This window comes from Polyodon spathula, chromosome 25 (assembly GCF_017654505.1).
Source record: "Polyodon spathula isolate WHYD16114869_AA chromosome 25, ASM1765450v1, whole genome shotgun sequence".
Taxonomy (NCBI): Eukaryota; Metazoa; Chordata; class Actinopteri; order Acipenseriformes; family Polyodontidae; genus Polyodon; species Polyodon spathula.
This window is the reverse complement of record NC_054558.1, coordinates 2,752,362-2,779,823: the sequence shown is the minus strand read 5'-3', so window position 1 is coordinate 2,779,823 and position 27,462 is coordinate 2,752,362. Positions and strand designations below refer to the sequence as shown.

Below are 27,462 nucleotides of genomic sequence, written 5' to 3'. Positions count from 1 at the left end.
ACTGTCACAGCCCGCCTTGTCAATCTGCGGGCGCTGGGCATCACTGTCACAGCCCGCCTTGTCAATCTGCGGGCGCTGGGCATCACTGTCACAGCCCGCCTTGTCAATCTGCGGGTGCTGGGCATCACTGTCACAGCCCGCCTTGTCAATCTGCGGGCGCTGGGCATCACTGTCACAGCCCGCCTTGTCAATCTGCGGGCGCTGGGCATCACTGTCACAGCCCGCCTTGTCAATCTGCGGGTGCTGGGCATCACTGTCACAGCCCGCCTTGTCAATCTGCGGGTGCTGGGCATCACTGTCACAGCCCGCCTTGTCAATCTGCGGGCGCTGGGCATCACTGTCACAGCCCGCCTTGTCAATCTGCGGGCGCTGGGCATCACTGTCACAGCCCGCCTTGTCAATCTGCGGGTGCTGGGCATCACTGTCACAGCCCGCCTTGTCAATCTGTGGGCGCTGGGCATCACTGTCACAGCCCGCCTTGTCAACCTGCAGGCGCTGGGCATCACTGTCACAGCCCACCTTGTCAACCTGCAGGCGCTGGGCATCACTGACACAGCCTGCCTCACCTCGCTGCTGTTTTTACACGCATAGCTCTCAAGGTCCGTCTTCTTTAAATGGAATAAATAAAAGTCATTAATCAGCCATGCAGCCCCTCGAGCTCCGTTTGTTCCAGACGCTGCACTGTGGATAATAAATCCACTCGCGCCATCGCAGCTTTCAGAACTGCTGAGAACAATTTAATGACCTGTATATACTTAAAAAAAAACATTTCAATAATGGATAGAGGAGTTCCTGTAATCTGTCAGCACACTGGGATAGAGTCCAGGTCTGCAGCTTCAGCATCACAGACCCATCCAAGCTGGAGACACAGCCTTGGCTATTACCATGGGCTGCTATTCCAAATGATGGATTTATTATTTGATTGTAGATTGAAAAGACAGAAACAGTGAGATTGGACTGCACCCAACTGTTCCACAGTGCCCCTCTCTCTCTGACTCCACGGGACTGCTTCGTGCACACTGTGAAATCATTCACCAAAGTCATTGTGAAGATGGGTAAGGGTGTGTGCCAGTTTAGCACAGAAAGCAGGTCTGTCGTGTGTCGTGGCATCTTCACGTCTTCCCAGGCTGCGGCAACTGAGACAGGGCTGGGACTGGTGCAAAGCCTGCCCCTCGTCGGAAGCAGGGAAGGAGAAGCTGACTTCAAAGGAGCAGGTTTTTTTTAGAAATTCAAGGACAGAGCCTACAGATCGATTCCACACTGACCGGGTACACTGCTTCACACCGCAGTGCTGCACATTCTCAAAACCCACGTTACATCACTCTCACCACGGCTTTTATATAGAACAACTGCACCAAACAAACCAACAGACACATCCAGCCATTACTCTCTCCATCACAGGTGACACCAGAGAGCTTAGTGGCTTGTCTTAGCTTCATTATACCCATTGTAAAGTGCCACGCAGCCCACGGCATTGCTCACGCATGCCTAAACAACTCCCACTGAGAGAGCAGGAAGGACCCGTTCAATTCTGGTACGTTATGCTGTTTTCGGACTTTTACACCTAAATTGAATTTATTTATTTATTTATTTATTTATTTATTTTTTTACCATAGTATGCCGATATTTATCACATGCAAACTGGAAAGGGGTCAGGGAGAGCACAGTGAGATGGCTAGCAGTGTTTTTAATGTAGCGCACAGGGGTCATGTTAGGGTTAGTGAATCCGCGGACTTTAAATCATCTGGCTTTTTACAAACTGAAGCACAGACTGAACTGCACAGCACCCCCACGGATTCCAGACACTGCGGAATATTTATGAGACATTCCGCCTTGCTCGAGCCTGCTCAGAGACAGCCCCACAGAGTAAAACACACAGGTCACTTCATTAAACACACTGGTCACTTCATTAAACACACTGGTCACTTCATTAAGCACACACTCACAAGTGCTGGCACAGGAATGCATCACGACTGAGAACAGCATCCTGATATAATTAACAGAATCGAAGCGGTGCAGATTGAGAGGATGTCAAGTATCTTTCAGGTGAGAGGGGCTTAACGAGGTTAGTGTTGACAGTAAAAGGACAGCCCTGTCTTGTCAATGGAAATGCTGCAGCTGTGTTCTGATCTTCTGGGGGGGAAAACAACAGTCTCATGACTTTCAGACTGTAATCTGTTTCTCAACGGAAGAGGCTCCGAGCATGAAATCCGCCGACAATCTGAGGGGAGGATTACATTCTTTAGAGCAAACAAATACAAATAGATGCAAAGGCTTGGTGAGCTGTACGGCCGAAGAAACACAGCTCACTTCTGCCACCTGGTGCATTTCTAATGAACAGCACTCAACTGGGTGCTTATTCTGATCTGTTACAGCTCGACCTTTGTCGGGTTTCATTTCTGATCACATGACGTCCCTTTTAAACTTATTCTGAGCCGATTCTGTTTTCAAATCCATCTCAGTAAAAGCTGTTAATAGCAAAAACAATGGCGCTTGTTTTTACTTGTTTTATCTGGACGCAGCCTGACTCTTGCTCGCTTAATTGATATTTCAGAGAGGCGTGATAATCGTCGTTAATTGCTCACCGCTTATCCTAATTGCATTTCATTCTTGCAGTCGCACTGTTGACCGCTGCGCTCTCGTTCTTTCCAGTACAGATTGTGCACTGATAGCAAGCCCAGCATTTAAAATCTCATTGATTTGTAGCAAAGAAAAAAAACAATACACACCTTAAATCCGGTGTTGAAATAGTGGTTGCATTCGTGTACGAATTGTTATGGGGGGTGTTTGGGCTATCCTTGGCGCGCCTGTGTGACTGACTCACGGAATAAATTCGATTTTTACTCTAATCGGCGCTATCCGGTATGGGTGCCGTGTGTTTCTGTAACGTTACCGAGATCCCCTCAATAGAAGCGGTAAAACGCGTACAGGATCAAGCAACACCTCGCCTTCACCACCCCGGCGGTGTAGTGTCTGTACACAGCAGATTGCAGCCTGCATCTGCCTCTCTGCAAACCCATCTGTTCAGCCCGTCCCTGGCTCCTGCCGCGTCCCTTATCCAAACGAGACGACAGTATTTTTGCAGTGTTGCATGTTTATTAATGTGCTCTCCTGTACCTCGCTGTTCTGTTCAGCGCTCGCCTGTGCTGGCTGACACTTTGTTATGCTTTGTCTACGGATCGTTTTTATAAAGCTAGGGTTTAACGTGAATTTGAATTCGCTGACCTGGGCCGTCGCCCCACGTCTCCTGCTCTTAGTTCCGTCTATTCCAGATGTTTTTACAGGACATGGCTGCTTTCAATACTTCAACGTGTTTTTATTACAGAAAAAAAATGCTGTTTAATATGCAAGGAATTTGCTGTCTTTTTCCGACTGCTCGCCGGCGGAGCTGCTCCGTGCTGATAAGAGTCGCAAAGCGGATTCTTCAGCCGCAGGTTCAGTTACTGGAGGAGGGGGGGGGGGGGGGGGGGGGGGGCTGTGACGTGATGAATTTTTAATAATTCCTTTCTTGTCCATGCATTAAGAATTCACGAGGCGCTAACAAACGAAGCTCCGGCTACAACCCTATTAAACTGCTGCCTGGCACACGCCCACACACACCCACACACACAGCCGATTTGGCACAATTTGACACTCCACACCCGCACACACACACACACACACACACAAACACACACACGCACACGCACACGCCCACCCACACCCACGCACACACCCACACCCACACCCACGCACACAGCTGCGGGGGTTCAAAGTGAGGATGCAATCAAAGCAGGCGAGCCCGGGCACGTGCATTTCATTCCACATTTGCTAGGTTGCGGATTTTTATTTTCAGAGATCAAAGGTCAAGACCCCTTAAAAACACACACACACCTCGTTAGAAAGCGCGGCGATGCGCACAGCCAAGCCCGCTCAGGTCACGGCCTGTGAAGGGATGGGAGTCAGTGCGGGGCACAGAGATGACAGATCAGACTGCATTATCTGTTCTTGAAGGGTGAAGCAAATTCATTTCTTGACTCAACAGCTCCCCCTTGGGATCAGAGGGTTTGACGATACAGTAATTATAACTGCTATACACTCAATATCCAGTATAAAGGGGGGGGGGGTGTTTAGCTGTTTGCTCAGCACATTGAGTCACTCTGAAATGTTCCTGAAGAATATTCATTCTGGTCAGACTGGCCGATTGGTAAACAGCGCCCCCTTGTTGAATCTGAGGGTTAACAGAATCACTCACACAGCACGCACACGCCTGCAATCCTGAAGGACAGATTAACTCAACCGTTTATATTTTCTTGTACATTTTCTTCATGTATATTTGAGAACAGGTTCCTGTATGCAGCAGTAGGGTGCAGATGTATTTGCACACCTCAAGCTTTCTCATTTGTATGCTTTACATACCCACCTTCATGAAAACCTCTAGGTGTGAGAATTTCAAGTTTTACGGTCAGTAATCTGTGATATAGAAACAATAGGCTATCGCTAATTTTACGATGTGTGGCTCTGTGTTCCTTTTGTCTTTCTATTAGTCATCAATTAAATTAGACCATCGCTAATTGGTTTATTTTAGTGGTTTGAGTTCAAATGCAAAACCACAGCGGCAGTGGGGTGTTCTAATAAAACAGCACACGACTGTGTGTGGAACCTACACTTCCTTTCCATTCAAACAAAGCAAAGAAAACCAGAGTCTGTTTCACAGACAGACAGCCTTTTATTCAATACAGCACATCCAATGTAGTTTCACTTGCACTGGGTCTGATGACAAGATAGACACATGTTCAAACTATAGTACAAAGCAAGCCCCAAACTCAACAGACAGAACCCACGAGACGTGAAGAAAGCCGCGTGAATCTATCTGCTCCGCAGCAAGAGAACAACAACGCCTTGTTTCAGATGATACACGCTACAGCAGATTGCACAATGAAGGCTTTCCTGCTTCATCTACAGGCAGAGCACACACACCGTCTTAGCAGCCTTCCACGCTGTTTCCATACGATTCACGCACACACAGGGTATTAGACTCAGTAGAAAAACATTTTAAAAGTTGCCTGGTCCCCAGCTGCACAGCCATTGAGAGACATTTCCTCAAACACATCAATGACGGCAACTGAGGTGGACTGGGTTTTCCATGAGTGCTGGATGTTCAACCTGCACTGCATTCCCTTTACAAGACTAGAGACCGACTGTGTGATGTGACTGCTGCTGGAATCCCAGCGGTGGCTTTCAACACAAATAAAACACACAAGCTAAAAACAAACACAAAACACACACGACAAGATACAAACAAACACAAAACACACCCTGTTTACAGTGGCAAGACAATCACTTCTTATTCTGGTTCTTTCTTATTGTAAAACACCACTTTGCTTTTAACAAAGCTCTGGTTTTCAAACAGCTTGGTTTCTAGTAAAACCAGTTTTAGCAGTTTCCTTAACCAGGTACAGCATGACACTGCTTAAAGCAACAATCACCACCTGCTTTTCATTTGGTTTTGTCACACATTGTCTGTGATCTCCATTTCAGGGAGGATTCACAATAGCGAAGGAGCATTGCTTTACTGACATCTACAGCCACACCTTGTGTTAGCGTGCCAGGGAGAAACAGCAAGCCGAGTCCAACAGCCTGATCACACTCCACTGAATGATCTTGAATTCCATCCACCGGCCGCACCCGAGACGCTGGCACAGCGGCTGTGCCACACTCTGCTTCCCTGAATCGGACACATTACAGCCCGGGGAAGGAGGAACCTGGTCCGAAGAGAGTCGCTGAATTCAATTCGTTTCAGAGGAGGGGTCCGTCTGCAGCAGGTTTCAGCAGTTCCGGTTCAATAAATAATAAACACACATAAACACACGCATAGCCACCAGTGCCACACGCTTAGGAACAGTAGAAAAGCGCACTCTACACATTGCCAGACTCAGACCGGGACATCCTTCTATGATAGGTAGGCAAGTAGGAGTTGGTGACCTGGTTCATAACCACCAGCGCTGGGAGCAGCGGCAGCAGCACACACACGTACCAGAGCACCCCTTTGATAGTGCCCTGGAACCAGTCTGAGCACATGGCCAGGGCGAGCGTGGCCGAGGCCAGCAGGTAGGTGACCAGCCCGCAGGTGGCGTGGTACAGCCGGAGCCGGGCCACGGAATTCACCCACTTGGGGAAGAGCAGGCAGACGCCACACAGCGCCTGGCAGCCCGTGGCCACCAGCGTGGCCATGCCCAGGAGGCCGTGCCAGGAGGTCAGGTGAGGCCGCTCGGAAACGTTCTTGCTGGCCACGATGAAAGCCAGCCCGGTCCCTCCAGCGATCACCACCAGGGCCTGCAGAACCCAGTGCAGCCGGACCCTGCCCTTCCTAGACTGGAAGCAGAACGGGGAGCCCTCGCTGGAGAAGAGCAGCACACCTTCCGTCATGCAGAGGCTGAACTGAGAGAGAGAGAGAAGCAGGGAGAGGCTGGCTGCTTACAACGGGAGCACGGCTCTGCACACAGGTCTTTCGCTCATGCAGCAACACCTAGGACAACTGTGCTTGTATGAATGTTTCACAGACAGCTGTGCCCAGTAGTATAGAACCAGGAACTTACATCTAAAAACTGTTTACTACTCAATAAATAATGAGGCTCCTATTGCATACCAGTGTGATCCATGCCTGGCTTCAATGAGAGTTCAGACACACCCGAGCTGGCAACCTGTACGCTGCAGCTAATCAAGCTGCTATTTATAGCTGAAACGAGGGAAGCTGCTATGGAATGTTATTTCCATCCGTGTTTAAGATCATGAACTTGTCTCTCAACACTAAAACTCACTATAAGAGGACAACAGCTTTGAATAACAATATGGTTTAAACACTTCACTTACTCCAACAGACATGCACACAGGATGCCAAGAGAAGAGACCTGTAGAGGCAACGGAAATCAAATTAGGAACACTTCATAGCCTGACCTGAGCACCTGACTTAACAGCTAGACACCAGAGAAGACACATACCGTCACTCTCTATGATTCAAACAGGGAGTATTCATAATTTCACTGTTTAAATAAATATTGCTATTGCATTACTCACATGCTTGCAATGGTATAACACAAACATGTTCTCAAATCTATCACTAAACGTTCACACAGGTATAAATCTAAATCCAAACCCTATATCTTCAGCGAGAATTATTATATCATGGGAATAAGGCGATTACAAATGCGTTGTGTTTTTTTTTATTTCAGTCACTGTAGTTCATTTATAAATGGGATCTTACATTTTAAGGAAGTAATTCATTCTATAAGTGTCTGTAATTTCATCTATGACAATTATGACATTAAATAATAATAATAATAAATAATAATAATAATAATAATAATATAATAATAATAATAATAATAATAATAATAATACTTACTTGTTCCAGGTCGGGACAGTAGCGTTATGAATATGGTCAATGCCAAAGAAATAATATGAGCAGCGACAATGCCCACTCTCCGTAGCCAACCGTTCATCCCGAGTCCCTCTTCAGCGCTACTGCTGTACGGGTCAAACACTGGGGGCATATCACCCTTCTGCACTAGTGCCTACCGCGCACCCTGGCACACTTCATCCACAACGAGAGCATATTTACATGCTTGCTTCGGAGCGTGTCCAAAATAAAACATTACGCACATTTAATCAAATTGTTATTTTAAAGCGAGGTGGCCACTGTATAGCAACAGTGCTAGGTCGATGCTTTTAATTATAGCAATGCAACTCTAAACTTCTCTGCCGCTGCTGCGTGCTACAGAGTAGCTTACTGTGTGCAGCTAAGCCTCGATGCGCAATACCGGCGGAGCGCTCGTCGTGTTAGCAGTTGTTCTGTTTGCTGTCGGTCTTGTGGTGAATTTGTCGACCCGGTTTGCCGAGTTTTACACGACGTTAGTGTCTCTTTCCTGATCATGTTTTGACACCGGCTGTCCTGCACCTGAAATACAATCTGTGCGATCGGGTGGCTGTTTAAAATCACTTCCTGGATACAGTGCAGAAACACAGAAAAGGCTCCCTGTCGTCATTCAACCGAGACCAGCTGATGGAGAAACAACGCCCTCTGCTGGTCTACTTGCGCGACTGCCGCAGTTAGAGCGGGCAATACAGTCACACCGAGGGTCAGAGAAATAGAGAACTGCTCGTCTAACCCGAGAGATAATAGACTTAGGCTGACTATTCGTTTATAAAAAGTCCTGGATACCAGCCACCACAGCCCCTTACCTGAGAGAGTTGAGATTTTGGAAGAGGTAACTTTGCAATGGATTTCTACTGCGGTTGTATGCATGGGTCCCAGCAGTTTTTCTTTTTGCTAAGCGGAATTTTAAATAAATAAAAAAAATAAATAAAAAACAAACAAAAAAAAACTAGCTAGCTATCATTCACGACAGACGTCAAACATAACTTGGTCTGTACGGTTGACCTAATTTGGAAGTGGAGCAACACTGACACCCAGTGGTCAGACAGCTTCATTGCTGTGTGTGTGTGTGAACTCCGGTGGGGTTTTCACCTGATTATGCTGCAGGTCCCAAAGCAGCTGTTAAACGGTGCGACAGCGTTCTCCTGGTTCCTAGATAACAAGCAGGGGACCCCCCAGCTTCATTAGCCAGTCACTCATGCATTTGCTTTTAGGATGTGAACATTAACATGTAGAGAACCAGTTACCATGTCTTCACTGGGCAAAGCCTTGTGCATTTACCTTACTGTTTCACACAGATTAACAGAGTGACTTTTTAAAAGTCCTTTCTGCTTTATGGACATTACCAGTGGTCGCCCCTGTCACCGTGCTGAGAATCTTCCCTTGGTTTGTGTTCATGTGGTTTTTGTAACTCAATATAACTCAAGCCTTTGAGTTTGCATGTGTTGCAGGATTCTAGATCTTCTGATCTAGAGGATACTGTCACAAGTGTTTCAGGTCATGGGCATCAGGTATACTGTTGTTTCTTCAACCATAAAAGACATTTCAATCATTTTCAGCTCCCCTGCTACTTTGTAAGGAGTTCCAAGGGTTATTTTACAATGAAACATAAACAGGGAGACCTCTTTAAACTGGACACTGTACTGTATGTGAAAATAAATATAAATAAATAATCAGTCAACACGCTGCTTTAAAAAAAGTACAAATAAAATGTTTTTATGAATAGAAAAAGCAACAGTTCTCAGTGGCATTCGGATCTTTCAACCCTTCGGTTTCCTTTTTTAATTCAACGCACGTTCTGTGTAGCAGCATAACAGGTAAAAGTCTTGAGGTATTTCTATATTTGGACACAGTTCAATCAGGCGCACGCACACTTCATACACACAAACACTCCCCATTCAGAGTCACGCACTCACACACACACACACACACACACACACACACACGCACGCACACACGCACGCACGCACGAATCCAGTGTCCGATCCGGTCCGTCTGTGGCAATGGATCTCTGAAGATTGCATCCCCGGCTGGTTTGAAAGGCAGGCACTCTGTCAGTGATGCAGCTTCGACTGCAAAGAAAGAAATGGAGAAACCAGGCTGGTTAGTGCGGGCTCAGCACTGGCAGGCTTGCTGAAGCTCTATCTGCTCGCTTGAACCTGAGCCAAGCAGCCACCTGAACTGCCCCTCCACCCACCTTGTGCAGGCTGAGCTTCCTCTCCAGCCCGGCTGAGATCCCTCCCTTGCTGTCCTTTCTCTTCTGGAAGAAGTTGCTGTCGGAGGAGGTGGCTGAGCGGCTGGGTTTGGCAGGTATGGGCTCGGGGGGAGCAGGGGGCCTGCTCTTCCGTTTCTTCCCCAGCCCCTTGGGGTCACAGTTCAAACCCTTGCTGTTGGCGGTAACTGCCTTGGCCCTGGAGGCGGGGTCCTTGGGAGGGGGCGGCCTGGGGGTGTGTGGCCCCGAATGGGGGTGGGGGGTCCGTTTGAAAAAAATGGGGCCAGGGGGCGCTTCCGTCGGGGCCGGCTGGGGGCGAGGCTTGTTGCCGGGGGAGATTGCTCCATTGAGCGGTCTGTGAGGGGAGGGGGCGGTCCTTGACGGGTGTTCCGAGGACCCGGATATAGGCGTCCTGCCTCCGTCCTGAAGCAGACAGTTCTTCTTGTTAGGCGCCGGGTCCTCGCTCGCAGGGGGCGGCTTTTTCCTCTTCCGGGAAGCGGCGTTGTGCTCCAGGTTTGGTGCCCCCTTTATCCTGGATGACCTGCTGGCTTTAGTGGCAGGGGTGGGGGTCCTGCTCAGAGCAGACGGGGAGGGGGTGTTGGCAGCTATCGGGGACACTATGGACTGGCTTCTGCCCCCCGTGGAATCTGAAAGCCCGCAGGCAGTGCCAGGGTTTGGGGAGGCTGCTGTGCACTGCTTAGAAACTCCAGAGGAGCTAAAACAGGAAGTCCTCAAGGGAGAGATGGCTGGAAGACAGGAACCAGCAGCAGAGGAATGCTGGGAAGAGGACGAAGAAGAGGAGGGTGCTGGGATGGGTGCCGAGGTACGCTGTGACTGGAGGTCAGCTGCTTGAGGTATTTTCCTGCCACAAGAGGAACAAACACATTAGCAGCTACCTGGCACTCTTTGCTTGGTTAAAGAGTGATTGTATTTGCAGGATACAGCATTGCACACTCCCTCACTCTTCCTGTTCTCTCCCCTTGTATTTCATCCCCACGCACACACAGCGTGTGAGCTACCTAACCCCTCACATTATCTATCTTACCCGTTACGCACTTCCACTCACTGTACACCGCAGTTTTGAAAGATGCACCTCTGATTTTGTCCAGAGTGTGCAGGACGCTTGCGAAGCACCTACTTCCACATGTGCGAGTTGACGTGCCGCTCCACCATGGAGCTGAGCGCCGAGCGGAGCCGGTCCAGCCTCCTGTTGAAGACGAAGCAGCCCCGCCCCAGGGAGCGGCCCCCGAATGTGCACAGCTGTGTGGGAGAGAAGGACAGGTGGAGGGGTTATTGCCTGTTCACGCTGCACCTCGCTCTGTTTGCTTTTCCTTTCATCAGCCTCTGCAGCCGTCTTCTTCCCTCATCACTTTCTTCCTAACGCACCTGTCAAGCTGCAGTCTGTCATACAGCTGCAACAATTGGGCGCCCTGCCCCTCTGAAAACGGTACAGCTTTGCTTCTACCCATTTACTGGGTGCAGTTCACTGACACTTTGATGCAGCCTCTTCAACAGCACCTGATAAAGTGGCCAAATTTACAGGACAATGCGGTGCTTCTGTATCGTCTTACAAAAGAAACTGACTGCTACAATCTTTTAACTCTGTTGGCTCCACTTGCTCAAACTCCAAATGTTTTCTTAAAAGCTGTGTGAGTTTTTAAGTAGCTGCTTCTCTAAGGAACTCGAGCGAACGCGTGTGCGCGGGACCTACCCCCAGCGGTTTGGGATGCAGAGCGGAGTAGTGCCAGTCTGGTTTCTCTGCCTCCTCCTCCTCCTGCCCCTCACTCTCCTCGCTGGACAGGTGGCTGTGGGGCCACAGCGTGGGGAAGGGGTGCAGGGGCCGGGCGTCTGCCTCCCCCCAGGGGGCGCTGCTCTCCTCGGGGTCGCTCCCCGATGACGCCCTGGACCTGCAAACACAGCGCAAGGCTCAGCAAGCAGCTCAAGCAAACGAGAGCCGCCCTTTCCCTGTCTGAAACCCCAAACAAAACATCACACGAGTCACACAAAACCCGGAACATCAAGGAGAACACGGGATTCCTGCCAGTTTGGTCCAACACATGGGGATGGAAACAAGACTACCGCTGCACAGCAGTCCGATCCATTCCTGGTTTTGAGCGTGTTACCTATCCACTAAATCAAGCACATATCAAAACCTGGAATGGGCGAAACTGCTCTGCAATCGGAGTCTTCTTTCTATCTATGAAACACAGAGCTTTAAATTCAACACACAGACAAACGTTACGTTCTCCCTGAACACCTCTGTAGCAGCAATGTCAGCTATCACACTACAGCACAGCTTGGTTATGCAGGTGGGTAATCTGGGCAGCGCCCCTGTAGTGCAGAGGGTATGCCAAGTGGGAGCGGCAGTACCTGAGTGCTGTGCAGCTGGTGAGCCTCCTCCTGCAGTTTGGGGTCAGTCCCGCGGGGGTCTCGGGGCCCTGGTCCCAGCTGGGGGAGCGGACAGTACCCCCCTCTCTGGACGGGACCCCCCTCTCCCTGCCCGCTGCCTCGCGCCCCCTCGAACCCGCCTTCAGCTCCGCCACCAGCTGGTCAAAGCCCTTCGTACGGCCCGCCACCTCCCTCCGCTGGTGTATGGAGTGAATCTGATGACAGAGACAGAGAGTCAAGAACAGCAAAGGAAACACTCTGCTGTGAGAGGTTACTCAAACAGTTACAATTGCTAAGAAATGAATACCCTCCAGACTCCCTGTGCAGAGCAGCACAGATGCAGTGACTGTCACAGCCTGGCTATGCAGTCACCTTGCAGGACCCCCCCATTCCCTCCCCGGGTCTACCCTCCAGACTCCCTGTGCAGAGCAGCACAGATGCAGTGACAGTCACAGCCTGGCTATGCAGTCACCTTGCAGGTCAGCACTCGAGTACACAGTCTCTTTTTCTCAGGGTCCAGAACGCCGCAATGTCTGTCCAGGTCACATTCTTTCTCTGGAAAACAAAATCAAAGCATTGCTGAAGCACTGACATTTGAACTCGACTATCCCCTGAACCAGTGCTGGTCACTCAATTTATAATAATGAGAAAAGCTAGAAGTACCGTTTGAGATCTCTATGTAAATGGACAGATAGATATTGTAAATCCACAACCAAACAAACAGACAAGCTAGGCTGAAGAAGTCTGTCTAACTACAATACAGTAAAGTATTGTAAAAGCTGCAGCTGAGAAGTAATCCTACTGGAGATCTTCTTGTAAGTCTTGTGGCCGCTGCGCGCCGCGTTGCTGGGTTCAGGGCCAGGGGTCGTGTCTCCTCTCCGGCTCGGGGCCCTCTCTGCGAGGGGGAACTCCGAGAGGCCCCTCCCCGCAGGCCCGTGCAGTCGGAGCGTCTCTCTGGGGGAGGGGGGGGGCGGCGGAGCGGGCTGAGTGTTGGGGCGCGAGCCCAGCTTGACACAGGCACCTTCAGGCTGGGTGAGGGAGGGGATCTTCTCTAAATTCACCACGGGGACAAAGTAACTGGGGAGAAAGAAAATTGTCAGTTCAGTGTCTAAGATGCAGGTATCCTTCTGTGTTCCTATATTTACTGAATTCACAGGAATCTAAAAACTCTTTAAAACAATGAAAGTAGACCCCCCCCCTTTCTTGCAGACAAGCTTTTGGAAATTAAGGTACACCTTCTACCCGCAAGTCTGTGAAAACAGGAATGCTCTCCAGATATATTGTGCAAAACACAGGCGATGGACTCAAGCTTCTATGGAGTCTTGCCTTTTCTCCCCAGATCTCCAGAAATACATCTGTTTCCATTTTGAAGCTTTAAGGAAATACAGGTGTCTATTCAACAGATCTAAATCAGTGCTGGAAAAAAAACAACTGCATGCTTTGGCTAAGAAGTCAGAAGCTGTCGAATCTCCTTTCATAAAGTGCCGGGATGAGTCCTGCAGCTCTGCCTGAAGTCGGCTTCTGCAGCTTCTAAACTCCCGAGCTCTGAAGCCCCAGGCTGGACTCTGAGAGCAAGAGGGCTTGCTTACCAAAGCTCCTTCTGCACACTGGCTGGTTTCTGCCCCGGTTCTAGTTGCGCTGGCTGGGTTTGGGGTTTGGGGGTGCCGCCCCCCTGCTGCAGCCTCTCCCGTACTGCTTTGGGGGTCACGTGCTGGGACTGAGGGTTCCCTGACCGGGGTTTCTGGGGGGGTGCGGAGGGGGACGAGGTGGGGTGCAGGCGGGAGTACAGCTTGTTCAGAGGCCCGTGTCTCCTTTCTGGACAAAGCAAACAAACAGAAAGGCATTAGCATGGACCTGGATTGGAAATCAACACAGGTCTCTGTTTTAATGATCTAAAACAGCGGCAGCGCTTAACATTTCCAAACGCTCCCTCACACTGAGAGTGTACTGACACTGAACCAGTTAATAAGTGGCTTACTAAATCATCTTTGAGGGGAAAACTCCACAGGGACTAATACAAAGAGGGCAGGTCTTAAGATTGGACTCTTGGGAGATCATTCAAACAGACCCCTTTGTGTTACAGACTATTAGAGATATCTATTTCTCAAACCACACTCCTGTCTAGGTAACGTCACACACTGATCACAAGCCTTTCATTCTGAAACGCTAAGGCTTCCCCCCCACCCCTTGCATTGTAAGGGCACCGCTACTCACCACAGTGCTTCTCAAAGGCCTGAGGCTTGACCACCTGGCCGCAGTGGTTACACACCACCAGGAAGAAGTCATCGTGTGCTGGGCATTGCCCGAAGATAGCCATGTCTGAGCAGCGCAGGGAAAGAGACAAACAGAGCAGGTCTTAACAATGTCATTTTTATATGAAGCGATGCTACCATAGTATAAATCAAATGGCTGGGATCAGATGGAAAGGAGGTCACATTAAGATCCGATATAATGTTTTTTATTATTTCCCTTTATAGATATACATATATAAAACACACTGGTAGACAGCACCCTGTATTATCTACACCTATCTATTAATAGTGACACTAATATTCTTCCAAAGTGTCTCTTCTGCTCTCCACGGTCTGATGGTACTGAAGCAGCAGATGTTCCTTTTACAAGCTCTTTATTCATTGTAGAATGAAATCCTGGGTGAGACGGGGCAGGACAGCGACCGCGGTACAGCTGCTGTGTAAACCTTTTATTCACAACGAGGCTGTCCCGAGGGAGGGGGGTTGCTAGATGGGACCCCGACAGGATCTTCAAGCACCGTGACCTGCCGATTTGTCTGTGAAAAGGATGGAGAGGAGAGAACGGACAGGGGCTCTGTGAATGACTGGCTTGGCCTGTTAACGGCAGCTCAGTTAGGAGAGAAACGGTCCTTGGCGCAAATGGCCAGTAAATCCTTCGCCCCTCAATACAGGCAAGTGATTCGAACACCCGAGGCTTGACATTTTTCACAGCACGGCTGTTTTATTTTTTTTCATAAAGCACAAGTCAAAAAGCCTTTTCTGACCTTGCGATCTCGTGAAGATGGTGAGTAACCGAATCTGATTTATTTTCAAGTTAACCACAGCTATCCTCTCTGTTTTAGAAGGCTTCCTGCCTTGGAGAGTAAAAACACACAGAGAGGGTCTCCTGTCTGAATGATCTGATCAGAGATGGATCTGAACTGAGCCACTCTTTAACGCTACTCTAATCCAGCTGGTCTCCCAGACCGGCTGATTTATGAAGCCACTCATGAGCTCCACCGAGCACACTGAACAGGAGGTCTGCCGCACAGCCAGCAGCTTTACAACCAATTACAATCCACGCTGTTCACATCCTCAGACTAGACTGCACAGACTGGACTTCTTCAGCCTGGCAGACTCTGGGTGCGAGCGGGCAGGATTCCTGGCCCAGACGGGGAGGGGGAAGCATAGCTGTCTGGACCCAGCTGTACTGAGATTTCATCCAGATCATAGCTGTCTATCGCATCAGCCTGTGGAGGAGGAGGATGACATGTTAAAAACAAAGCCTGCAATAAAATCACTGCACTGTGCAGACTGGGTAGGGAGTGGTGAGGATGCCTGTACTGCAGCGTGCAGACTGGGTAGGGAGTGGTGAAGGAGGATGCCTGTACTGCAGCGTGCAGACTGGGTAGGGAGTGGTGAGGATGCCTGTACTGCAGCGTGCAGACTGGGTAGGGAGTGGTGAAGGAGGATGCCTGTACTGCAGCGTGCAGACTGGGTAGGGAGTGGTGAGGGAGGATGCCTGTACTGCACTGTGCAGACTGGGTAGGGAGTGGTGAAGGAGGATGCCTGTACTGCACTGTACTCTCTCTGGGGAGTTGATGCAAGGGCAATGAGAGGCGGGGAGCGACAGCAGGCCCTGGGAATCTCACACTGCAGCTGGTGGCAGGAGGATGTGCTCCACGCTTCTTTATTAGTGAATGCTAATGGAGCAATCGGTCAGGCACGCTTCAGCAGCTCCACAACACAGCCTGCTGCACTGTCCAGACTGAGACACGCACGCACGCACGCACACACACAGTCCCTCTGCCACCATATCAATAGCGCACTGCGTTATTTATTTTTTATTTTACAGGTACTGTGCAATCAGAGATAGAAAATCCACTGCATTAGAAACATCATCATGACAGTCAAGATTGTGATCTGCTTAATGATAAATCAGACTCCGAGCAGCTAGACAGCGCAGGATCCACAAGTCTATTTGCCAGATTGTCGATTATCAGGACTACTATCTAGTTGAAAAAAAGACAGGTTCAGAGCCGACAGCTTAGTGCTTTAAAAGCAGGCGAAGCTTCAGCTTTCTTTGCAGCTTTGCATCCTTGCTACTTTCGAGACTCGTTAGTCCTGTCCTCGGTTAGCTTTTATAATTTAGCTCCTACCCGCTCACAGTAACGCCGTGTGCAATCTCTCCCACGATTAGCTCTGCAAAGGCTGTGTGTCGCCTGGTTACCCACCCAGCGCTTCTCGCTCAGGTTCGGATTAACGTTTAAAGCCTGTGCTAAAGGAAGCCCACATTCGCAGTTCACTCTTGCGACTGTCGTTCGTTTCTCAATTGCTCTAGTTTCTGTTTCCAAAGAAGCCGCAGATTTTTACTGCACAATGCTGGCGTCAAATAAAACGAAATCTTAAATAAACAAAAGACCTCGTCCCATTCCAAGCGTGGGTGATCCCTGCATGTATAGAATGCAGGTCCACCACTGCCCCGCCCCGCCACTGCCCCGTCATTGAAACAACTCCCCCCACAGTTCACTCCAGCAAAACAAACATGAAACTTGCCGACGTGGAAAGCACTTCGGTCTTACCCTTCGCGCGCCAATGATGGAACTGACACACGGAGTTTGTGTTTTTATGAAAATCAGATCCTGGGTTTCCCAGCAGGTAAGCCCTGGTGAGGGTTCTCTCAGCCTTAGGGAAGGGTATGTAATTAGAGGATGCCATGTTTCTGTGTTAGGCATCTCTGACTGGAAACCTCAAGGGCCAGGTGTGTTGTTCTTTTGCTTCCACTAGGTCCCCAAAGTGCTCTAGGTTTCAACATGTGTCTTTGTACAGGACGTCATCTTCAGAGCACATCACTTCACATACAAACTTGTACCTTTTTATTCCAGCTGAAATTTTTTTCGACTCTTTGGTAATTGCGTTTCAAGCCAAACGCGATGCTCTTTTAGTCACTCCTACACTGTCGATAAAGTTGGTTTGAGATGAAAAACGAAAGCTGTGCACTGCGTGTTTCACAAACTTTACTCACAGCATCTAAAATGACAAACCAGTACGGCTCACGCTGACAGACCCTTGGTTTGTTTGTTTTGTAAGCTGCACTAAGTTTAGAATTTAAAAGCCTGTTCTGGTCACTTACCCTCCTTGACAAGAGTCATCGATTCCGCCTTCTTCTTCCCATTTTTGCTCCACTCCTCAGCATCAACCCCTGTGTGACAAACAACCAACAGAAGCCATGAAGCCTTCACTGACTCAGCAGGGTTTGGAATGAAGCTGCATCAAACGCACTCTTGGTAGGGCAGACAAACACAGTGGGGTCCATTCTAAAGTCTGCTGTGGTTAACATATAAAGTTAAATCATGACAAACGCTTTGAATAAAAGTATTCTTCCATGATTTCAACTGAAGAATGTAGTCAATACTCTAAACAAATAATAATAATAATAATAATAATAATAATAATAATAATAATAATAATTTGTGATGCATTTATTGTTGCTAACCTGAGACTAAAATGAAATCGTTGCTAAGATGGAACATGCAGACTTGTGGTTTCCTTCAACAGAGACTGCTGTAGAACCAAAAACTTTTTCTAGCAAAATAACTCCCTGGCTTCCTCCTACAGGCTGATTCCAGCTCATCTTTCTGAGTTCTGCAGGTTAACGTCTGGTGATGGTAGCGCACCCCCACGCACCACCCCCCCTCCCTCAACTTCATCACAGGAGCTGGCGCGCTGTCAGCCCACCCCGACAGCCCACTCCCACGGGAATGTGACGCGAGTGACACACACATGCGTCAAACTTCAAATGCTGGGGTTAACTTTTTTATTGTGTTAAAGGGGGAAAAAACAAACTAGAGATGCAATTATTTGCGTCTGCTAACAATAGTTATAATGTGCTGCCCGCGAATAGTGCTTCTGTGCGAGCGCTTCCTGTGCAGACACGCGTTATGCCGCACAGTGCAGTGTGTTTAACACGTTGCCATAGCAATCAGAGGCACTGCCTGTCTACAATGCCCTGGTGCGTTGTGCAGGGGCTGCGCGTCATGTTTTGGGGTGTCCTCTCCGGAGGAGGCGGCGCTAGGACCCGGGGACCCCGCTGTCCAGGCGCTTCGATACCCAGCCAGCACTAGGACCCGGCGGATCCTTTGTTTGGGTTACAGGCTTGGGACTCTCTCCGTTTCAGCGAAAATAAACCGCAACACGGGGCCTGGCTGAGCCGAGACCGAACTACGCTGTTGCTGAATAACTCACTCACCATCCGACACGGAGATGTCCGCCCTCTCGACCCAGGAGCTCCAGCTCTGGCCCGCGAAATCATCGAGACTCGGAACCCGCCGACTCAGAGCAGCCATTACTGCCGCCGCGCGTTCACGCACCGCCATCATCACTGCGCGGGCACGCCCCTTACGTCACCCTCCGCGCTCCCGCAGTGCGCGGGCACGGGCGCGGGCACGGGCACGGGGGGGTTTGATCGGGCGGTGACGCGCTCGGCTCACCGCTCCTCAGCACACGCCGCTCCGGGCTGCCCCGCCGTGCCGCGGTCTCCACGGAGATCGGTGAGATATCTCAGGAGTGCCTGGCGCTGCTGGGCTGAGAGAAACCGGAGGGAGCTACCAGTAATTAATTGCACTTGGTGTCATCACAACGCTTTGCATCTCTCCCCCCTTTGTGAGTGGATAGCTGCACAGATACGAATGCAGTAATATTGTAAGAGCCCAATCACGAAGCGCTGGAAACATACCGAGACTCTCAGCCATCTGTCTATCGGCACGAACAGAGAGCCTCACCCAGTCCTGATGCGCTACTAAAAAACACTAGAGCCGTTACAGCAATACCCGAATCACACACACTGGGCTGTACAGCAGTGTGTGGAGATCTCTCGCCTGCTATATTTCATATGAGAACAATGTACTGGATTAAAAGTAATAAACATTTTTTGAAAATATTTCACTGTTATATTTACTGTCGCCTAATAAAATCTATAACATAGTTAGGCTCCTCCCCGCTTATTCTTTGCTAAGGCTACATTATCGTGGCACGCTGACGTGTTCAGAAACAGCATGATGCTATGTGAACGTGACACTCGGCATTTCGGAATGAAAGTCCCTGCATTAAGCATTACACTGGCATCGGCAGCAAACGCTTCGAGCTGAGAGGTCCCATTATGTAGTCTTAGACTATTACAGAACTACAGTTCCCATGTTGCCTTTCTTCAGCTGCAATGACGGTTTCCGGTTCTTGTTGCAAGGCAGACCTGCAGGAGGCGGAGCAAATATCTCGGTACCCTGAGCTTGATGGCTGGTGTCACTCATGAACAGGTGCAGAAATCAGCGCCGTGTGATATTTTGATTTTCATGATGATTCGTTTGCCCTTCCCCTATAATGAACTCTATATGCACCGCCTGCTTGCTCTGGGGAAACAGCCTTGCACACAGGCTGGTGTTCACGGCACTGAATGCTTTCCTGATCACTGTGGCAGACAGTGCCTTTCAGTAGCTGCAGTCAGCAGCAGGACTCTCCTGTCTGTGTGTGTGTGTCTGTGTCACAGTGAAAGAGAGTCCTGTTTGTCACATGGCTGTCAGGATTCATTATGGCATTGGAGATGACACGAACACAACGTGGCTCTGCCAACAGCACCCAGCCGCACCACCCCTTCGGCCTGTCAGTGCAGACTGTGCCAGCAGTTTCCGAGTCCTTCTGAAAGGGAAAACTGCTACTGAAACAATGCCACCGGTCCTACCTGTAATATAGGCATCAAATGGGCAGTTTGGAAAGAAACACGTTATAACAATGCCCTAGGATTACATGCACGTCAGTCAGGTGGTCAGGCTGAGTTGTGGGGTAGATGAGATTCTGCCCATCATTAAATGCACCAGAGTCACTTTATATAATAGACTGGAACATGCCTCTGCTTTAACCCTTGCATTGCCAGGGTTTGCTCATTGTATCACTTTATATAATAGACTGGAACATGCCTCTGCTTTAACCCTTGCATTGCCAGGATTTGCTCATCACAGGAGAGGAGGAGTATCACTTTATTCCCAAGTTAGCTGGATTCAGAGCGACGCGTTGCTCACCTATAATTTGGGTAGTTATTTTCACATCTGGATACTCTTTAGCCCTGCGTGTTAATCCTGTTTGTCCTGCAGACCTTTAGGGTGAAAATGATTGCTTTAAGATAATCGGAAACACATAATGCCTTTGTTTCATAGCACGATCGTTTCCTGCTCATTTTAATAGAGGGGTGTGTGTGTGAAGGATTTGAGGCTACATGGTGAATGCAATGGTCCTTTAGAGCAGATTGAATCCCGCTGTTGCGTCGGCTGATGAATTTCAGTTTCAAAGCGCTGCGAAGCGTTTCAGCGCAGCTGTGTGCGCACGATGATGCCAGCAGCGGCTAAAATGAATGAGAACAGCGCGGATACTGCCATCTAGTGGATACGAGCATGTTTACATGCCTATTCAAACACAAGGGCCACACAGCGCTGTGTTGTTTTCAGATCAATTTCTGCTTTTACAGAACCCTGAATTAAAATATACAAAGAAAGAGAAACACACCTCTGACTTCCCCAATCCTGTTTAATACAGCGCTGCCCATGCACAGGCACAGTTCAGTACCATGGGCTTAACAATAATGTACAATAATTATATTCCATACTAATTTGGGCAGTGTTGCATACAGACACTGGAAACCCAGCAAGCACTCATCCCCACGTGAACAACTAGAACCGACAGGTCTTCGAAAACATACTTGAAAACGGCTTGCTGTGTGTATGGCTACCAAAACGAAACATTAAATGTTATTGTGACTTAACAATTTTAAAACAAATATTTGTTAGATTTATTTTGACCCTGCCCTAGCAAGCAAGGTTTAAAAACAAAACTCGTAAAATAACCCCAAACCATAGAAGCAAAAAACACTCTCACCTTACAAAACAATACAGTGGTCACTCTCATCTCCCACTGGCAGTTTCACCCCTCAGCTATTAAACCCCAGCAGTGCTAAATCTAGAATCCCTAACGCAACCCCTTCAGTGAAGTCTGGAGTAAAAGTAGATCCCACGTTGAATGGAGTTTCTTTAGTTTGTGGTTAAACACGATGTCACCGCCTCTCCATTGCTGTATCCCTCGCTTCTGATTGGCTAGCGATGGAGTGTAATGTACTGTCATGATAACAGTGGGTACAGTGCACTACGCGGATTACGATCTTAACTACAAGACTTCCAGTTTGTCTCTGGACTGCAGTAGATGCGTTTCTCCAGCAGGATCAGCCCGACATCTTAACCCGGTTCTCGTCTGTCACGGCACAATAAGCACAGACCTAAAGCACTTGTACCTGCCTGCTTCATTAAGAGCTGTGCCTCACAACCTCACACAGACGTCTATGGCATTGTGCTTTGGAACATAGCCACACCCGGGTGCCAGTACTGTCTGAATGCAGCAAGTGCTAGAGACTGTTCATAGCTTATCAATGTCAGCTGCTGTCCCCACCCTATCGTCCTGCAAGTTTACTGGCAAGAATCAAATGTAACCGGATCATAGATTTATAAAAATGACACTGGCACCACTTAGACACCCTGTTTAATTCTGCTGTGTCTACAGTAACGCTAACATTGGTGCAATCCAGGCTTGAGTTGAATGTTAAACTCAAAGGGTGCTGAGGAGATGTGTGTTTGATATTCTACTATTTCTCTTGTATGTAAAAGGATTAAAAAGAAAAAAAACAAAAAACAGGTTACGCTGTGATTGGCAGACAGACGGGCAGGAGTGACGTCACAATGTGCAGTTAGTTCTGATTGGCTCCTTCCTCCACAGATCCTTGTGGATTGGCTGGTTTGTGCCAGGGGGTCTCCTTGTACACAAACCAGGCGCTCCCTCCCCACAGTATCAGATTCAGGAAACCAAAGATCTGCAGAGAGAAATCAAGAGAAAGGCTCAGAACGGGTTCAGCACTGCTTCCGCTGGCCACGGCTCGGAAAGCCAGCGAGGACCTCGAAATTGAGCCTGGCCGTCCCCACCAGAGCTTAGAGCGCGAGGAGGAGGAGGGTTTTAAAATTGCTCACTGACTCTAAACCACAGAACGAGGATGGGATTGTTTGATAGCTGCTGTTTTAACCTGCAGGGAGGGCTATGGGAGGGACAGACTCACCACAGAGACATTGAGCCGGCCCATGGCAGGCACGGCCCCTGCGGTACACACCACAGAGCCCTTGCACACGGCTATGGCCTGGACGATGCTGTTGGGGCTCACTGACATCTTGACGTTCGTCAGTCCTTTAGCCCAAGCCGAGGATGACACCAGCCACATGAAGGCAAAGACCCCCGTCACGACCAAATCCTGCAGGCAAGGGGAAAGAGCAGAGGGCTTCAGTAGCAGCTACACACCCAGCCGGGCACACTGGATTCATGCAGAACAGTCAATCCTGCCAGCGCCGCCTGTCCCAACAGGAGTCCTTCTCTCCACTTCAGAGACTCCACAACGTTTATTTCAGTGTCGCTTCTGTTAAACCATAACCATTTCATAATGCACTCGCTAGCAAAAGAAATTGCATGAGCCACTCTGGGTGAATTTGAATTTTTTTCTAGAATTATACTTTACGATGAGCTAGACACACACAGTTGAAGAATTTCTCTTGCTGGTGGCTTGTCAAATGCCTGGCCAAGCCTCTAATTCCAGATCATTAGGTCAGCTGTCCTGTACAGCAACAAAGGACTTTTCACAGAGAGGCGCCCAGCCCCCTGCCAGATAGACACGGAGCTGGGACATTTCTCTCTAGGTGCTACAAATGGGAGCAAAAATGCTGGAACAAGGTATTCCAGCGACTCATAACACTGTCCTTGTGATTTCTAATACTCTGTGTGTAGGGTTTGTCTCAATAATGATTTCACACAGTTTGAGCAGCTTAGCAACCAGTTACTATGCAAAGCATTGCAGTGCAATATGTGGTCAGCGAGAAAAAAAAAAAAGCGAGCGGGGGTTTAAAAAGAAATCCGACCTCGCCTGAAGCCGCCTCAAATTTTTAAAAAGAAGTCCACCCCAAGATAACCCTTTGGGCTGCTCACTTTCCCAGCGAGGGGAGCCAGACACACACGTACGCTGAAGCTTAAGACTTAACAGCATGCCTCCGTTTAGTATACACCGCCTGTCAGAAGGAAGCCGGACCAGTTTCTTTACATTCGTCCGAGGTAGATTAAGCTGTAGGGAGAACAGCTTGCACAGTGAGACACACTGAAACTTATCCCTCTGTAGCTATACAGTCATCCTTAGCTATACTGTTACACAATTATGTGCATTAACTCCTAGTAAACTGTATTGCTGTCTAAAAGCAAGCATGATTGCAGGCTAACCTCTCCACTGCTGAGGCGAGACCCTGCTAGTCCCTGCCCTATACTCACAATCATGGGCCCCCTGCTGCTCTCTCGATAGCGCTGCTGGAATCCCAGGTAGATGACGAGCACCCCAGTGCAGTAAAGGAAGGCGAAGACTCCGATGGTGGTGAAGAACTCCGCGGAGGAGGAGAAATCTCCAGACAGGTACAGGGTTTCAGAGCCGGACACGTTGTTGCAGAGCGGGGCCTCGTACTTGACGAGGTTCAACCTGAAACGCAGCAGGAACTTTTTTTTTTAAAACAAATGTTTTTTGGGGGAAACTGCTGGTGACCTATAAGAGATTTCACACATGCATTACTTTCATTTTGAAGTGGAAACAGATCTCAGCTGCGGTTCGTTATTCCAGCTTTCACTGTTTCTGCCCACCTGCCCTTCTCACAGTGCTCCTCTCTGAACGCACACAGTGGATATCGCACGCACTCCGCGATCCTCTCTGAACGCACACAGTGGATATCGCACGCACTCCGCGATCCTCTCTGAACGCACACAGTGGATATCGCACGCACTCCGCGATCGCACGCACTCCGCGATCCTCTCTGAACGCACACAGTGGATATCGCACGCACTCCGCGATCCTCTCTGAACGCACACAGTGGATATCGCACGCACTCCGCGATCGCACGCACTCCGCGATCCTCTCTGAGCGCACACAGTGGATATCGCACGCACTCCGCGCACGCACAGTGGATATCCGCGATCCTCTCTGAACGCACACAGTGGATATCGCACGCACTCCGCGATCCTCTCTGAACGCACACAGTGGATATCGCACGCACTCCGCGATCCTCTCTGAGCGCACACAGTGGACATCGCACGCGCACTCACCTGAACGGGTAAGCGAAGTGCACTGTTACGTTGTCGGCCACGGTCTTCCCGGTGCACTTCACAGAAGCCGCGGTCTGTCCCGTGTATCCCTCCGCACACAGTGGTGGCAAACGCAAATATAGCAAAGATCTGGAGTGAGGTCTGTCCCGTGTACCCTCCGGTGGTGGCAAACGCAAATATAGCAAAGATCTGGAGTGAGGAAGGTACAAAAAAAAAAAAAAACACATGCATTACTGTCTTAACTGCCCCTCCACACCAGGCTGCACTGACTGACTGATTTTGCACAAGTTTTCTTTTGGTCCCCCCACCCCCTCGGTTCTTCAAAGCATGATTTTAAAGTGCCAGCAGGTTTCTCATCACATTTGATACCGCCTGTACCTCTCATACCCACTTATTCCATCTGCTTGGCTATTTTTAACCACGCTGTATCTGAAGGAGGCGGGAGATGGAAAGCTGCAGCTACTTATTGCAACAGTGAGTTTTGAGTTTATCAATGGCTCTGCTTCATGAAGTACTCCTCAGTCACTGGAAATATCCTGTTGGACCCTGATTCTCATTGGATAGAGCCGGGTGCTCTCTTCCTGTCTATCCCTGCTGGTGAATGCATTCCAATTATTGACATACCTAAACACTTTCTATTCTCGTCTGACTTTCACATTAAACCTGGTTTGTGTGTTAACCGTTTCCTGCTGTTAATAAGCACGTCTTCCTGCCAGGAAGTTAAACGCTCCAGCTATAAAAGCACAGCAGGTATATCCAAAACGCATCCTTTCTCCACGCTGCAGTCAGCAAAACACCCAGTTTAAACGTGTCCCTTGCGTACAGTTTGGACGTGTTGCCTTATAAAGTAGTAGTTTCTTGTATTATGTTTATCCTGTTGTGCATTTCTGTAGTTGAGATTGTATATAGCAGGGAGCATGAGCAAAACTCGCCCCCCCCAAAAAAAAAAAAAAAAACACCGTCTAGAGCTGCAAACCACCGCTTTAAAACTGTGAAAGTTAAAACACCAATGTTTACGTGTTACAGTAAACGGGACACAGCAACAAGGTAGTTTAATTAACGCGGAAATGCGCTTTTTTTTAACTTCTATCAAGGTGCTTTGCACGTCCCATGTTGTTCTTGGGTGTTGCCTTGCGCAATACCATTCTGAAAGCAATGCAAGATGGTTCCGACCGTCAAGTATACTCTTAATACAAGAAAAACACATCACCCCTGCAAATGTTAACAAGAAAGAAACTCGCTTCGGTGCTTAAGATAAATTTAACAGCAGTGGTTTGGTTCAGTTTTAAAAATCGACAGGTGTTTGTCACTCAAAAAATAATGATTACAGGCTGTACTAGGAACTTTTCGACAACTGTGTAGTTATAGCTTAGCTGCAGATTGCATTTTGAATTCAACGTGCGGGCGTTAATGTAATTCAGAGTGTAACTCATAGGTGTTGCGGTCTGTGTAGGCTGGGTGCTGGCTGTGCAAATAACGAGCCCTCGCCACACGGAAAATGAAAGTGTAGAGCTGTAATAAACTATAAAAACTCACCCATTGCAAGCACCTGATGAAGGCCAGCGGCTCTTTCAGAGGCGCAAAATCCAGCCGGAACCCAGTCGTCATAACTTTCTGTGTAATAATGCAATCCAAAAACAAACAATTAAAAAAATAATAATAATAATAAATAATAATAATACGTGTAGATTTCTTATCGTAAAATATATACTTTACAAACGGAATGTTTTACAAAGACTTTACTTGAGCGGCCACTTGCATATTGCGTCGAGGTTTTGATTCTGCAATTCACAGATTTACAAAACTTCCTCCTGCTGCGAAATGGGTTGCTGAGCTGTCTGCAAGCACAGTCTTACTCAACCGGACTCTCAGCGAGCCTCATCCTCCTTCTCTCCAAACTTTTTCTGACCTGGCACGGCGGAGGGAGCACACGACTCGCCCTTAGACGCGTCGACGCGGGGCGTGCCTGTCAGTAGCAATGCAAATAGCTTGACAGCGCGTCCATTGCATTTACAACTGGCTTGGGTTTAGACTGAAGGGGGAAGGAAGGAATGATTGCAAACAAAAGTCAAGTAACTGCACGCAAACATCTCTCCTTGCCAACAATATCATATAACACATTGCAGCATGTACGCGACCGTCGCTGTCCCGACCCGTACTGATCTTTCAGCTCGCTTTCTGAATGCTTCTCAAGTTTATTTGTTGCGTCAAAGTATTTTTCCCAAGCCAAAGGTAGCGGTGGAAGGAGGGGGGCGCCCACGCCTAGCCTCCCGGAGGACTCTCTCTCTGTCTTGGGTTGGACTGCTCTGCAGAGACGCGCAGACAGGAGAACAGAGCTAGCCAAACACGACATAGTTAATAATGTCGTTTTTTAAAAAGGGTTTATTCCTCAAACGCTGGTGGAAGCTGCCATCTATTCTCTTCACTGTTCATAGACCCAATAGGGTATCATTACTGAGACCTGGTGTATTAAGCAAATTGTACAGTCGGTTACATTCAGCTTCAAGCCTTCTTCGTGTAACAGGTTTAAATCTGAAGTGAGCTTTATAATAATGATGAAAGCTATATAGGGTCATATAACAGGTGCAGAATGTACAGAATTGCCAAACAGGTACATAACTTTGCAACTGGGTAGCTACGACTTAATCAGTGTGCATACAGAATAACGACACGACGCGTTAATAAAAGCATCAGACTATCAAGCTGAGTTAATTTTACGACGCGTTGACACATTTTAAATAATATTCAATACTGTGTGTGTGTGTGTGATTAAACCGTGTGCCCGCTCACTCGTATCGGAGGTGCGTGTGAAGGGACACCGAGCCGGGATGCATGGCGCTCGGATTCGCGCATTATCTCGCCTCTGTTGTGCATTAATGTCAGTTTGTATAGCAGGGGGTTTATTTGCATAGTGTGTGGATGGTGCAGGTCAGTCGAGCTTGGCCGGGTTTGACTGAGCTGCAAGGCAGCCAGTGTGGTGCGAGTGTAGGAGCTAAGCCTCGCCCCGG

The 27,462-nt window shown here is 48.7% G+C and overlaps 3 protein-coding genes across 3 annotated transcripts; all 3 read right to left on the bottom strand.

The window, feature by feature from the left end:
- Positions 1–4,688: 4,688 nt before the first annotated feature.
- Positions 4,689–8,060, bottom strand: LOC121299492 (cytochrome b561 domain-containing protein 1-like). Its single transcript, XM_041227236.1, has 3 exons — positions 7,385–8,060; positions 6,853–6,890; positions 4,689–6,420 (listed from the first exon to the last, which is right to left on the bottom strand). The coding sequence occupies exons 1-3, from the start codon at positions 7,530–7,532 to the stop codon at positions 5,899–5,901; spliced, it is 708 nt and encodes a 235-aa protein (XP_041083170.1). The 5' UTR covers positions 7,533–8,060; the 3' UTR covers positions 4,689–5,898.
- Positions 8,061–9,123: 1,063 nt separating this feature from the next.
- LOC121299426 (ataxin-7-like protein 2) lies at positions 9,124–18,650 on the bottom strand. Its single transcript, XM_041227109.1, has 11 exons — positions 18,495–18,650; positions 17,379–17,447; positions 14,229–14,333; positions 13,604–13,829; positions 12,817–13,091; positions 12,487–12,569; positions 11,997–12,229; positions 11,338–11,533; positions 10,765–10,886; positions 9,612–10,488; positions 9,124–9,486 (listed from the first exon to the last, which is right to left on the bottom strand). The coding sequence occupies exons 1-11, from the start codon at positions 18,622–18,624 to the stop codon at positions 9,469–9,471; spliced, it is 2,334 nt and encodes a 777-aa protein (XP_041083043.1). The 5' UTR covers positions 18,625–18,650; the 3' UTR covers positions 9,124–9,468.
- Positions 18,651–20,800: 2,150 nt separating this feature from the next.
- Positions 20,801–26,491, bottom strand: LOC121300197 (synaptophysin-like protein 2). Its single transcript, XM_041228694.1, has 7 exons — positions 26,198–26,491; positions 25,991–26,068; positions 24,578–24,643; positions 24,455–24,543; positions 23,636–23,837; positions 22,389–22,577; positions 20,801–22,148 (listed from the first exon to the last, which is right to left on the bottom strand). Exons 1-7 carry the CDS (start codon positions 26,213–26,215, stop codon positions 22,026–22,028), a joined length of 765 nt encoding a protein of 254 aa, XP_041084628.1. The 5' UTR covers positions 26,216–26,491; the 3' UTR covers positions 20,801–22,025.
- Positions 26,492–27,462: the final 971 nt, after the last annotated feature.

Excerpts from the sequence above, each read along its gene's own strand:
- LOC121299492 (XM_041227236.1), bottom strand. The coding sequence starts at position 7,532 with ATGCCCCCAGTGTTTGACCCGTACAGCAGTAGCGCTGAAGAGGGACTC. Across the intron at positions 6,891-7,384 it reads ACTGTCCCGACCTGGAACAA|GTCTCTTCTCTTGGCATCCT; the intron begins GTAAGTATTATT and ends TTGCCTCTACAG. Across the intron at positions 6,421-6,852 it reads CTGTGTGCATGTCTGTTGGA|TTCAGCCTCTGCATGACGGA; the intron begins GTAAGTGAAGTG and ends TCTCTCTCTCAG.
- LOC121299426 (XM_041227109.1), bottom strand. The coding sequence starts at position 18,624 with ATGATGGCGGTGCGTGAACGCGCGGCGGCAGTAATGGCTGCTCTGAGT. Across the intron at positions 14,334-17,378 it reads GATGACTCTTGTCAAGGAGG|ACATGGCTATCTTCGGGCAA; the intron begins GTAAGTGACCAG and ends TGCGCTGCTCAG. Across the intron at positions 12,230-12,486 it reads CTCGAGTGCTGACCTGCAAG|ATTCACTCCATACACCAGCG; the intron begins GTGACTGCATAG and ends CTCTGTCATCAG.
- LOC121300197 (XM_041228694.1), bottom strand. Across the intron at positions 24,644-25,990 it reads TCATCAGGTGCTTGCAATGG|ATCTTTGCTATATTTGCGTT; the intron begins GTGAGTTTTTAT and ends TCCTCACTCCAG. Across the intron at positions 22,149-22,388 it reads GCCGGCTCAATGTCTCTGTG|ATCTTTGGTTTCCTGAATCT; the intron begins GTGAGTCTGTCC and ends TTCTCTCTGCAG.